The sequence below is a fragment of the Sinocyclocheilus rhinocerous genome, unplaced genomic scaffold (assembly GCF_001515625.1).
Source record: "Sinocyclocheilus rhinocerous isolate Xijiao unplaced genomic scaffold, SAMN03320098_v1.1 scaffold889, whole genome shotgun sequence".
NCBI lineage: Eukaryota > Metazoa > Chordata > Actinopteri > Cypriniformes > Cyprinidae > Sinocyclocheilus > Sinocyclocheilus rhinocerous.
In genome coordinates this window covers 2,261,132-2,273,392 of record NW_015638024.1, presented here as the reverse complement: position 1 = coordinate 2,273,392, position 12,261 = coordinate 2,261,132, and the positions used below count along the sequence as shown (strand labels likewise).

Sequence of the window (12,261 nt, the reverse complement as noted above, 5' to 3'; positions counted from 1 at the left end):
GCACACTACTTTTATGCCGATCATTTACATCCAAATGTTATTTAATTTTCACAGAACACAACCTTTAAATAGATTTTAGAATATAAACTGTTTATCGTCTATTCAATAAGACTAAATAAAAAGTGTGCGCCTCATTGTGCATTAACTTGAATCAAGCCCAACAAATGTCTGTTTTAAAAACAGTGGATGCGTAATTCACTCCTTGATTTGCTTAATAAAAGCCTCCTTTGAGATCGTTTTGACAGACATGTTTATTGTGCATTTTAAACGTGTTTATTGCTAAGTTTAGTGTGGCAAAATAGAAGCGCAGCTGTAATTCGTGGGCAATGTATGTGGTTACCATGACAACCTCACGCACTTGCCACTGCCCTATGTGAATGTGAATATGTAGATTTACTATAGCAAAACTAAAATGTGTTTAAAAGTACGTCTGACCAAATCCACGGGTTCGGTTTGGCCCCCCCAAGCTCAAACGTCAAGCTACGCCTATGCTTGCCTGGTTAAATAAAGGTTAATAAATACATTATCTATGATATATTTTTAAACACTTCTGACAGTTGCAGTGGGAGCCTTCGTTGTAGACAGCTCCACGAAAGTTTAATTTTAGTTTCATGTCACATTCATCCAATGTAGACTTAACAAGTGTGAGTTCCCTTTTTTGAAAGTGACGACAGAATTTCCTTGGTAACTACTACGTGGACAACAACGTAATGTTAAAAGTACGTCTGACCAAATCCACGGGTTCGGTTTGGCCCCCCCAAGCTCAAACGTCAAGCTACGCCTATGCTTGCCTGGTTAAATAAAGGTTAATAAATACATTATCTATGATATATTTTTAAACACTTCTGACAGTTGCAGTGGGAGCCTTCGTTGTAGACAGCTCCACGAAAGTTTAATTTTAGTTTCATGTCACATTCATCCAATGTAGACTTAAGTGTGAGTTCCCTTTTTAATTGAAAGTGACAGAATTTCCTTCATGGTAACTACTACGTGGACAACAACGTAATGCGTAGAGTATGAAATGTCACTGTTTTTGCATGGCCATTGATCCAGTGTTTTCACTTTGCTGTAGGTGCAAACTCATCTTGAAAACCCAACTAAATACCACATCCAGCAGGCTCAGAGGCAGCAAGTGAAGCAGTACTTGTCCACCACACTAGGAAATAAAGTTGCCACACAAACTCTCGGTGTATCCCCCGTTCTGCAGTCAAACTCTGCTCCGGAGAGGGGCCTCTCTGCAAGCAGTGCTCCCAACAGCCCAATGGCACATCTTAACCTGGGCTCCAACAAAGAAGAGGTAATACACATCTTAAAAAATACACTGTGTGCTGATCATCTCATTCAAATGTAGGAGCTTCGTAAAGGCCAGTTCACACCAAGAATGATAACTATCAAGATAACTGTATTGGCGTCCAATAACATTCTACTGCAGTTATGTCATCTGCCAATTTTAATGCTTGAACTCTTTAACGCCAAAAGGATTCTGATTGGCTGTCAATGGTTTTATTGTTCACCAACTGGAAAAAACTGTTCTAAAAACTATATTCCTCTGTGGTGTTATTGTTATAGTTGTTTTGTGGACTATGAATTCCAATAATTTTTAAAACTTTCTAGTTATTGTTATAGTTATCATCATTTGTGTGAACATGCCTGTTTGTGTAAACATAAATTGAAAGTAGCAATTTTTTTTTTTTACATTTTTATATTGGATATCAAATGACGACCCAACACAGCATCATAATTGTTTATCATACAACAATAAACAAAAATGTCTTTAAAATGAAACGGAAGCATTTTTTCCCCTCCCTTGAAGTTGCTAAACCTATCTTACGATTTTAAAATGCACAATTATATGTTGTATAGTTGGAATTTATTGTTCATTTTGCATTTTTACCACTGTCTGCAAACCTATAAAAACATCTGCCCACCAGCTTAGAAACACTAATTTATGTTTTATGGTTACTGATTTATACTAAAGAAGTCTTTTCCACTTTTTCCCTCTTTTTCTAATTATTTCTGCACAAATATACATTAATATTCTTCCTAACAGCAGTATCACTTTACAATAAAGTCTCATTATTTAACGTTTGTTAATACATTAACTAACAATGAGCAATATATTTGTTGCAGTATTTATTAATCTTTGTCAACTTTAGGTAATTAAAATACAACTGTTCATTGTTAGTTCAAGTTAGCTCAGGTCCATTAAATTTCAACAGGTACAACTTTTGATTAGTATTAGTAAATAAGTAACTAACTAACTTAACTAAGATTACTAAATGGTTTAGAAGTTTTTTTCATTCTTAACTAATGTTAAAAAATGGAACCTTATTTTTGTAGGCGAACACGCTTACCTTTCCCTGTTCTGCTTGCCCTCTCACTAGCTTTGTGTTACATTGTACTGCAAAATACCACACCAGCAGCTTAATTATATTTGAACCCCTCTTTCACACCATACAGCACTTCTGCTTTAGATCGCCCATAAAACACACACTTGACAGTTTTCTTGTTAAGAATACAGTTCATTGGTTCCCTAAATACATGTTTATAACCCAATTTGTTTAATTATGTGATTAGATATGCAACACTCAACATTTAATGATCTTAACTCTCAACATTTAATGATCAGATGGATGATGTAATTGACGACATCATCAGCCTTGAATCCAGCTTCAATGATGACATCATGTCACTGATAGATTCTGGCCTGCAACTCCCAAACACGGTAAGCTGAGCGATCATCTTCATTATTGATGAACACATCCGTAACATTACGGCAATGTTCCGAATAAAAGCCTCTTTGAACCCCAGCTATATTTGTGGTAAACCACCACAAACCATTTTGAAAGCTACAGAGAGAGAATTTCCTGAACGTAAATGTCCCCACCCCTCTTAAGAGTGAGTGCTGACCATTGCACTTACGAGGGGGGTGATAAATGGGGATACACCTCAGCAATCGACATAAACATTCACTTCTAACACTTTACTAACACCTGCCAGGCAGGAATCATTAGGGAGGGCACAAAAAGGACTGTGAACAGAGTGTGCAGAGCTTGCTGGGGCATGGCACGGGATAGAAAGAACTGGTGAAGGATTTTACTTTAGTTTTTTTTTTCTGGAGCAAAGAGTAAAAGTGAATTGACATAAAATGAGGATTTTAGTTTTATTGCGGGAGCATGAAAAGAAAAGAAAGGTAAAATCTCATTCTTAAATTTATTAGCCTTGATTCTTAAAGAAATCCATCTTGAATCGCTGTGGTTTCAAATTAAAATAATGTTGTTATTATAATTTATTCATAATATATATATATATATATTATATATTTCATTGTAATATATAAATACAGAATATTTATATTAGAATGAAATTACATAGTTATTTTAATTAATAATAGTAATGTTATTATAGTAACTTGTCTGCAAGTTGTTTTTTTTTCTCTGTATGAATGAACAATTCAGTAATTTAATTGCATGTAATAATATAGTCACACATTGAATTCTAACACATTTACTTTGCATACTTAAATGACAAGATTTTGCATCAGTTTATTACAGCACATGTCAGTGTTCGTGGAGTTCATTTATAGCCAGGTGCTTGAACAGTAGTATACTTGATGGTAGAGTGATATTTGATTTTAAACGATATATTTTAGGCTGATGTGATCACCATATGTGACCCTGGACCACAAAACCAGTCATAAGGGTCAATTTTTCGAAATTGCGATTTATACATCATCTGAAAGCTGAATAAATAAGCTTTCCATTGATGTATGGTTTGTTAGGATAGGACAATATTTGGCCGAGATACGACTATTTGAAATCTGGAATCTGAGGGTGCAAAAACATCAAAATATTGAGAAAATCGCCTTTAAAGTGGTCCAAATGAAGTTCTTAGCAATGCGTATTACTAATCAAAAATTAAGTTTTAATATATTTACAGTAGGAAATTTACAAAATATCTTCATGGAACATGATCTTTACTTAATATCCTAATGATTTTTTGCATAAAAGAAAAATCTATAATTTTGACCCATACAATGTATTTTTGTATGCTACAAATATATCCCAGCGACTAAAGGTTTTGTGCTCCAGGGTCACATATTACTGTGATCTTTCCTGGTGCAGTTTGATGTTTTGAAGATTTTTTTATTCAATTTCTCTGTTATTGTCTTAGCTACCAGGCAATCTTCTGGATGTCTACAACAGTCCTGGCATGGTGACCCCCACCATCGCCGTCAGCAATTCTTGTCCAGCAGATCTGACTAATATTAAAAGGGAATTAACTGGTAATGATTTACTCAGCCCATCTTCTGTATTTCATTTGTTTCAGTTGTTTGTTGTGTTTATGTATCTACAATATTGTGTGGTAGTCACAATAGCTGTTTATTTTCAGACGTAGATACCAGAGCCTTCATGAAGGAGAGGCAAAAGAAAGATAATCACAATCTCAGTGAGTTCAAAAGACACAGGCTCCAGTAGTATATTGCTTGCGTATTGTCATTACACGGCTTAGCCTCAATAAATGTTTTGCTTTTTGCAGTTGAAAGGCGGAGGAGATTCAACATCAATGACCGAATAAAGGAATTGGGGGCTATGATACCCAAATCCAGTGATCCGTAAGTTTATTTCCTTTTGGAGAACTTTTTTAGAGAAACCACACATAATTTCACAAAAATATACAATACTTGTGAAATGTTTTGGACACACTTGGCTGATTTTATGGCTTATGCTTGAAATTAATTTTGAAGGCTGTGATCAGACTCTTATTGATTTAATTCTCTTTTTTTTTTAATTGAATGGCATGTCAGCAGCACTTGAACCACTGCTATTTTGTTTTAAAATTGACAAAAGTTCAAAACCGTTCAAAAGTTTGGGTCAATCATTTTTTTTCTGAAAATAAAAAATATATATTTTATTCAGCAAGCATGCATTAAATTGATCAAAAGTGACAGCAAAAGACATTTTTAATATTACAAAAGATTTATAAAATACAAATAAATGCTATTCTTTTAAAAATTCTATTCATCCAAGAATCCTGAAAAAATGAGTCACGGTTTCCACAAAAAATATTAAGCAGCACAACTGTTTTCACCAATGATACATTTTAAAATACTTAAAAAAAGTACGTTAAAAGAAGAAAGTAGTTATTTTAAATTGTAATCATATTTCATTATTTTAAATTGTAATATTTCACAGTATTACTGTTTTTGCATAATATTTACATCTTGTCTGGTTAAAATGACAGGGAGATGCGTTGGAACAAGGGAACCATTTTGAAGGCTTCTGTTGATTATATTAGAAAACTTCAGAAAGAGCAACAGAGGGCCAAAGAGATTGAGATGAGGCAGAAGAAACTGGAGCAATCAAACCAGGCTCTGCTGCTCCACATACAGGTATGTGATCGACTGTCATTCTGTATTACAACACAAAGTCCAAACAAGGATGTTCGCTTTTCTGTCCGTACCCAAAAACACATCATCCTTTATCGATCCCATTTAACACGTCACTTCCTCCATTATACAATATTTATGCCTGCAGGATGGCATGAACATGCCATCAACATAAATGTGAACATAAAAACAGTTGTCTAGAAAACTGAACACTGTGATATCCTGAAAAAAAGATGGACTCCAACACCCCCTGCTGTTTGTTGCACACAGGCATTAGAGATGCAAGCTCATCATCATGGCTTTTCCACCACTATGTCTCCAGACCTGAGTGCAGACGCTTCCTTCCTTCAGCAACAGCTACTACAAGGAAACCAGTCCATGCAGCCTGGCTCTGGGGAAGGCCAACCTCAGAGCCACCTTAGCATAGATGGAATCATGACACAGACTTCCCCTTCTCCCTTCCTCACAATACCTTCCTCCAGCTCTCCGGCTGCTGCAGCAGTAAGCGGCCCTCTCGATCTGGATACGTTTAGCTTTGCGGAGCTGGACGACCCTACGGCCTCTGATCTTTACCCTGACGTGGGTTTTAGTGACATTCTGATGGATGATGGCTGCACGATGCCCATCGTCAGGTCTTCAGATCCACTCTTCTCCCCGATGTCCCCTGGAGCCTCCAAGACCAGCAGCCGCAGGAGTAGTGTGACCATGGAGGATGACTTGTGACCGAACTGACTACTATATGTATGTTTCTGTGCTTTTCCTCGTGTGGGACGCCATGGGATGTTTTTAAAGAGATAGCTCACCCAAAAATGAAAATTCTGTCATCATTTACTCATGCTCATGTCTTTCCAAACCTGCATGACTTACTTTCTTCTGTGGAACTTGAAAGAAGGTATTTTGAGAAATGTCTGTTTTGAAGACAGTGGTTACCAAAACTGATTGGTTACCAATTGTCTTTAAAATATCTTCTTTTGTGTTCTGCAGAAATGTAAATTTTTTTTGGTAGACTATCCCTTTTAGAAACACTCCATGTGTTGTGCTGTCATATCTCCATAAAATAGTTAATTTAAAAAATGTACTATAGTATTACACAGTTTTGTAGGCAGTCAGTGAACCCAAAAGTTTATCCCAAATTTGAAACCCACCCAAAACATTAAGCCTTTTTGTAGCTAAAATTTAGGACATTTTATCCTGTCTATGCATAGCTGTGTTGCTGTAAGGGTAGATCATGTGACGTTTATTAATGTTTTAGATGTGTTTTAGACTCTGCATTCAGAGCATGCACGTGCACATATATATTATGATTTTGGAGTGTGGCGTGAGTAGCCGCACCAAAGGGATGTTTTGGAGTTGTATAATAGCATGAACTCATTTTTCATATTATGTTGAAAATGTTCAAGCAATATTTACTGCATATATCAGAAAATTCTATTTTTTAACATTCTTTGCTTGTTTTACTTTCAGCCTAGTACTTGCGTATTTACTACTAACTGGTTGGAAATTTCTACATTTTATTTGTTAGTTTACAACACTTCCTTTTATGTTTAGTTCATTTGACCTTCTTCAATGTTACATTGCTAAACAAATATGTGATGGTGCAGGTGCTCATACATGATTTTTGGTAACAATTTACTATAAGGTAAAATTTGTATAAATTCATTAGCATTACTGAATACATCAGGTATCATGAAAAAACGTCAAATTATTTCTAGTTTTACTAGAAGTTAATTTCTACATATACTAATACATTTTAAAATAATATATTGTAATGCATTCTAAAAATGTATAAATAAAAATTAATTATGGACAATGTATAGTAACAATGTACAGTAGTATATTTATAAATTAACATTTAACCTAGATTAATATATGTTGTTGAAATTGTTGTTCATTGTTAGTTCATGATACCTTATGTTAATGAATTTTGCATAAAGTGTTACAGATTTTTACGATGTGTAGAAGGAAACAAGCCACATAAATGTCATGCACAAATAGCTTTTCAGGTATACAATTTTACAAGCTACCTCTGCCTAAAGTGCTTTTTTTAACCAGTAGATCTAAATCAGCGTTTTGTTAAGATGCAGCTAAATACACGCTTACCAGTGAAGATAAATGTTCTGACAGTAAACTTACACATCTGTATTGTGCTCAGAAATATGACATTAAGACTACTGCCTGTGAAAGCCAAATGAAGTTTCATCTCTGATCAAACTGTGCCTTTAGCGTAAAGGAACAAAAGTCATTTGTTTGGTTTGTAACTATAGAAAAATGAATACAAATCTTCAAAGGTTTAAAAGTTGTTCTCTATTAATTCTGCAGCAATTCAAATGAATGTATAATGTATAAAACAATATGATTTAAAGCTAAATGCAGACTTGTAAAATGTATTTAAAAACTTGAATGTGATTATGCAATATCCCTTTTTTCTATCACAGGCATGGATGTTTGAAGTGATTTAATTATTTGAAGTCACACAGCAATAATATTGTTTTATTGTTTCGAGCGCTGACAGTACAGCCCTTAGAAATAAGCATTAGTGTGTCTTAGGGCATATTTCCACTCATTAAAACTAAATTGCCAGTTATTGTTCTGCTGCTGGTGTGTCATTGCCTTTACTTTCATTACATCTGTACTCAATTAAAGGGAAAGTGTTGTTCCTTTTTTGTAAACAAGGTTTTTCAAAGCACTTAATTTATCATTGAGAGAAAATGTATTTTAATTAGAATCCCTGTGTGTTGGCAGCCTTTAATTGGCTAAAATAAACTGATGAGAATAAATCTGATTAGATTGCTTGACTTTCAAATGTTTCTCTTTTTTTAGAGTTTTCCGTTTGCATATTTACCTCCAGTATCATCTCAAAATTAATTTAAACTGCTAGATTTGATGTGCAAGTGATCTGTTCTAGGTAAACAAATCTAGTACTTATGTATACATTGACTTACATCCATTTCACACAAAGGAGCTTTAAAAGATAAAGACAGCTGTTTTATATTTTTAATTCAAGAACAGAATATAAGATACATCATCTTGCCAAATCATATCATGAATCATTGCATCACACACAATTAGCCAATAAAAGCAATTTATCTTCATAACAATGTAAAAAAAATTAAAGAAGTTGATGAATAAAAAATTTAAAATATGAATTTCAAAGTAAATGAGAATTCTACCTTTGACAATTAAATTTGACCAAATATTGACTCTCAAATTGCAATGAGTTAAACAAAAACATAATATTTCAATATATTCTGGTTCAGGTGACGTAAATGGCATATGCTTTTTTCCCTCGAATGCAGTATCAAATGCAGCCTTGCAGTATCACAGCCACGATCAACCAGCAGATTTACATGCTTGTGAAATCAGCACATTACATTTGCTACATTCCATTCCAGCTTTATGTGATTGTCATGATCAGTATATAAATGAGTGTGAGATGTCATGAGCAGCTAGTGAAACAGAAGCTGAGAGAGTTCCATGCCTAGTTCCAGACACTCAGTTGTCTGTTGACAGAGATCGCAAATAGAGCAGTCAAAGGTGTTTTCTCCACAACTACAGCCACAAGCCTCCATGTATTCAGTGCAGCTGCAACATGGGCAAAAATCTATACAGTCCTCCAGAGAGGAAGGGTCACAACAGCATGCGTTAGAGCAGAAGGATGAACAGATAGAGGCCACGCAGTACTGACATCCATCACCAACGGCCAGCACGCAATCCCAAAACTTGCAGAACAAACACGCCAACAGAAAGGAAGCACACAGATCTAGAAGTGCAAGAAAAAAGCAAAGAATTTATTTAAGATTAAATGCATATTCTGCATTCAATACAAAAAGATAAGATCAATTGACATTTGTGGCATAATGTTGATTACCACAAGATTAATTTCAACTCATATCTGTTTTTTTTTTTTTTTTAAAGAAAACACTGAGGTTATGGTCATGCATTTACAATATAAGTATATTTAAATTTTGGGGTGAACTATTCCTTTAAAGGAACACTCCACTATTTTTGAAAATAGGCTCATTTTCCAACTCCCCTAGAGTTAAACAGTTTTTCGAATCCATTCAGCCGATCTCCGGGTCTGGCGGTAGCACTTTTAGCTTGCTGCGCCCATGATACGGCAGCAAAGTTCCTTGATTATTACGCCGGAATGAGAGTATAGTTCCTAGCCATATCGGCCTAGAAAATCACAACTTTTCATTTTCCGTCGGTCTTAGTACATGATGTAACTACAGAAGTTTTAAAAAATATAGGAAAATATAGAAACGCTTTGGTCATTTTTGAGCGAGATGCTAACGGTCTAATCAGATTCAATGATCTATGCTAAGCTAAGCTAAAAGTGCTACCGCCAGACCCGGAGATCGGCTGAATGGATTCGAAAACGGTAAAACTCAACTGTTTAACTCTAGGGGAGTTGGAAAATGAGCCTATTTTCAAAAATAGTGGAGTGTTCCTTTAAATCATAATTTTTTTCAGTTGTTTTAAGCATTACATTGTCGTGGCAACAAAAAAAAGTTGAATAAAAAAAGTTGTAAAATTGAATGTTACTTTACACAGAAAAGGTTAGAAACTGTTTTTCACAGTAAAATCATGTTAACACACACATTGCTGATGTCTTGTTGCTATACTGTTAAAACAGTGATTGGCCTCATTCACTTCCATTGTAAGTGCCTCACTGTAAACCAGATTTTTTTTAAAGAAAAGGAGGAGCAAGTCAAAATGACAAAGTTTTGTGGTAATCAACAACATTATGACACAAGTGCTGTCGACTGAGCTTAACTTGTATTGAACCCAGCATATTCCATGAATGGCTGAATCACAGACAAAATATTGATGTGGTAACGACAAATAAAACAGCTTTGCTGACAGTGTGGTCCATCATAAAACTGCTATCCTGTTTTGTATAAATTTAAGAGCCTTTATACTACTAATCAGCACCACACCAAAAATGTTTGTTGTGCATCCTCATCAATTTATCCTCATCAATATGATAAAAGATGACAGGAAGAGGGAAAGCTGTTGTCAGGCGTGCTAGTGAGGATTTCAGCATCTATAATGCATAAGATGTCATAAAAAACTGAATCCCTCATTTCATTGAGTCAAATGTAATTTGAAGTGTTGCTTACCTTCAACAGGAGCTTTCAGGCTCAAACGACTCAATGTGGAGGTGGAGGACTGGCTGATTTTGCGATGACGGTGTGTTGCTTTATAATCGGTGATATGTGACTTTTTAAGATGGTTTGTGGGTAGTTGAACGCAGACAGGAAAAGCATCGCTGATGTCACTGCCGGGAGGGTTTAGGACATTCTGAAATGGCTTTTTCACATCTGCTTTTACTTCTTTGATATGCACATCTATTAAAAAAAGGAGACAATACATCTGGAAAGAATCAGGTATACCCTAATAGACAAGATTTTGTTATTTGAAAAAATTTGGTCCCCTTTTATTTCCTTTCTACAAACTTGTGATTTATAGGTTTATTATGCCTTCAGTACCTACTTTTACCACTGGACAGCACTTATGGGTTAAGTTTTTGGGTGGGGGGAAATGTATTTAAAAAAAATTTGTTCATTTATTATTTTCATGACTATTGTTTGTTTTTCATTTTCTTTTTTTTTATGTTTATTTGTTAAAATGTAAGTTTTATATGTTTGTATTTAAAAAAGTGTAATTACAAGTGACTGTCTGCTAAAATTTCTAATAATAAAAATATTTAAACCAAAAAAGGAGACAATAATAAAGTTATATGGATGTTAGCTTAAAAAATGAACAGTAGTGTGTTGGATATTCACCAAATGCTAGCGGTTTTGATTTGCTCGGAGGAGAAATAAGACACGAGTTTTCCTTCCCAGAAAGTTCATCAGTCGGTGATAGTTCATTATCCTTAAGACATGTTCTAGTAGATTCCAGGTCTTTTACATCAGATGACTCTGTTAAATAAATAAACCACACTATTAGTTGCTCTTTTCCTCTATACTGAAGTATTAAAAGAGAACAGAAAAGTCTTACCAGTGTGTTGAAAAGCTGATGTACTAAGAACTGATCTGTTTTGCAGCTCATCATCACGAAAGCTGGATTTTGATCCAGCTGGTAACCGGCCACCATGTTCATCCTCATGGTCACAATCCATCTTTTCAAACTCCTCTCACTGTATTCGCTACAACAAGGAATAAGTGTAAAGATGTAGAGTGAAAAAATGCCGGAGCATTTGAACTCTTAACTATGTCATTAAATATTCAAACACAGGATGCAAAGAAAAGAGATGTGCTATAGTCTGTGGCATATTTTAAATACTAATGGTAAAATACTGTGGAGGGAGAAAGCTAATTGATCACTTGACATGTTGATATATTATGGAATTAACAGTTCATAATGTGAACACTCTTTTACTTTTCTTGTTTTGTGACCAATATGACTACTTTTATGGATGGATATATTCATTTTAGAGTTATACATTTGATATGCACAAAGCAAATAATAATATGTGACCCTGGAGCACAAAACCAGTCATAAGTCGCTGGGGTATATTTGTAGCAATAGCCAAAAATACATTGTATGGGTCAAAATTATAGATTTTTCTTTTATGCAAAGAATCATTAGGATATTAAGTAAAGATCATGTTCCATGAAGATATTTTGTAAATTTCCTACCGTAAATATATAAAAACTTCATTTTTGATTAGTAATATGCATTGCTAAGAACTTCATTTGGACAACTTTAAAGGCGATTTTCTCAATATTTTGATTTTTTTGCACCCTCAGATTCCAGATTTTCAAATAGTTGCATCTCGGCCAAATATTGTCCTATCCTAGCAAATATTACATACATCAATGGAAAGCTTATTTATTCAGCTTTCAGATGATGCATAAATCTCA

General features: G+C 34.6%; 2 protein-coding genes across 2 annotated transcripts in view; one reads left to right on the top strand and one right to left on the bottom strand.

Moving 5' to 3' along the window:
* Positions 1–6,245, top strand: part of LOC107749467 (transcription factor E3-like) — an 8,394-nt gene extending 2,149 nt beyond the window's left edge. Inside the window, exons 3-9 of the mRNA XM_016564639.1 lie at positions 1,073–1,297; positions 2,630–2,725; positions 4,174–4,285; positions 4,393–4,449; positions 4,540–4,615; positions 5,245–5,392; positions 5,660–6,245. Of these exons, the coding sequence (XP_016420125.1) occupies positions 1,073–1,297; positions 2,630–2,725; positions 4,174–4,285; positions 4,393–4,449; positions 4,540–4,615; positions 5,245–5,392; positions 5,660–6,112 (1,167 nt within the window). The 3' untranslated portion in view covers positions 6,113–6,245. The remainder of the gene's footprint in view (positions 1–1,072; positions 1,298–2,629; positions 2,726–4,173; positions 4,286–4,392; positions 4,450–4,539; positions 4,616–5,244; positions 5,393–5,659) is intronic.
* A 2,397-nt stretch (positions 6,246–8,642) lies between these two features.
* Positions 8,643–12,261, bottom strand: part of LOC107749521 (uncharacterized) — a 5,554-nt gene continuing 1,935 nt past the window's right edge. Inside the window, exons 3-6 of the mRNA XM_016564699.1 lie at positions 11,396–11,543; positions 11,179–11,316; positions 10,513–10,740; positions 8,643–9,149 (exon numbers count right to left, since the gene is read on the bottom strand). Of these exons, the coding sequence (XP_016420185.1) occupies positions 8,836–9,149; positions 10,513–10,740; positions 11,179–11,316; positions 11,396–11,516 (801 nt within the window). The 5' untranslated portion in view covers positions 11,517–11,543 and the 3' untranslated portion in view covers positions 8,643–8,835. The remainder of the gene's footprint in view (positions 9,150–10,512; positions 10,741–11,178; positions 11,317–11,395; positions 11,544–12,261) is intronic.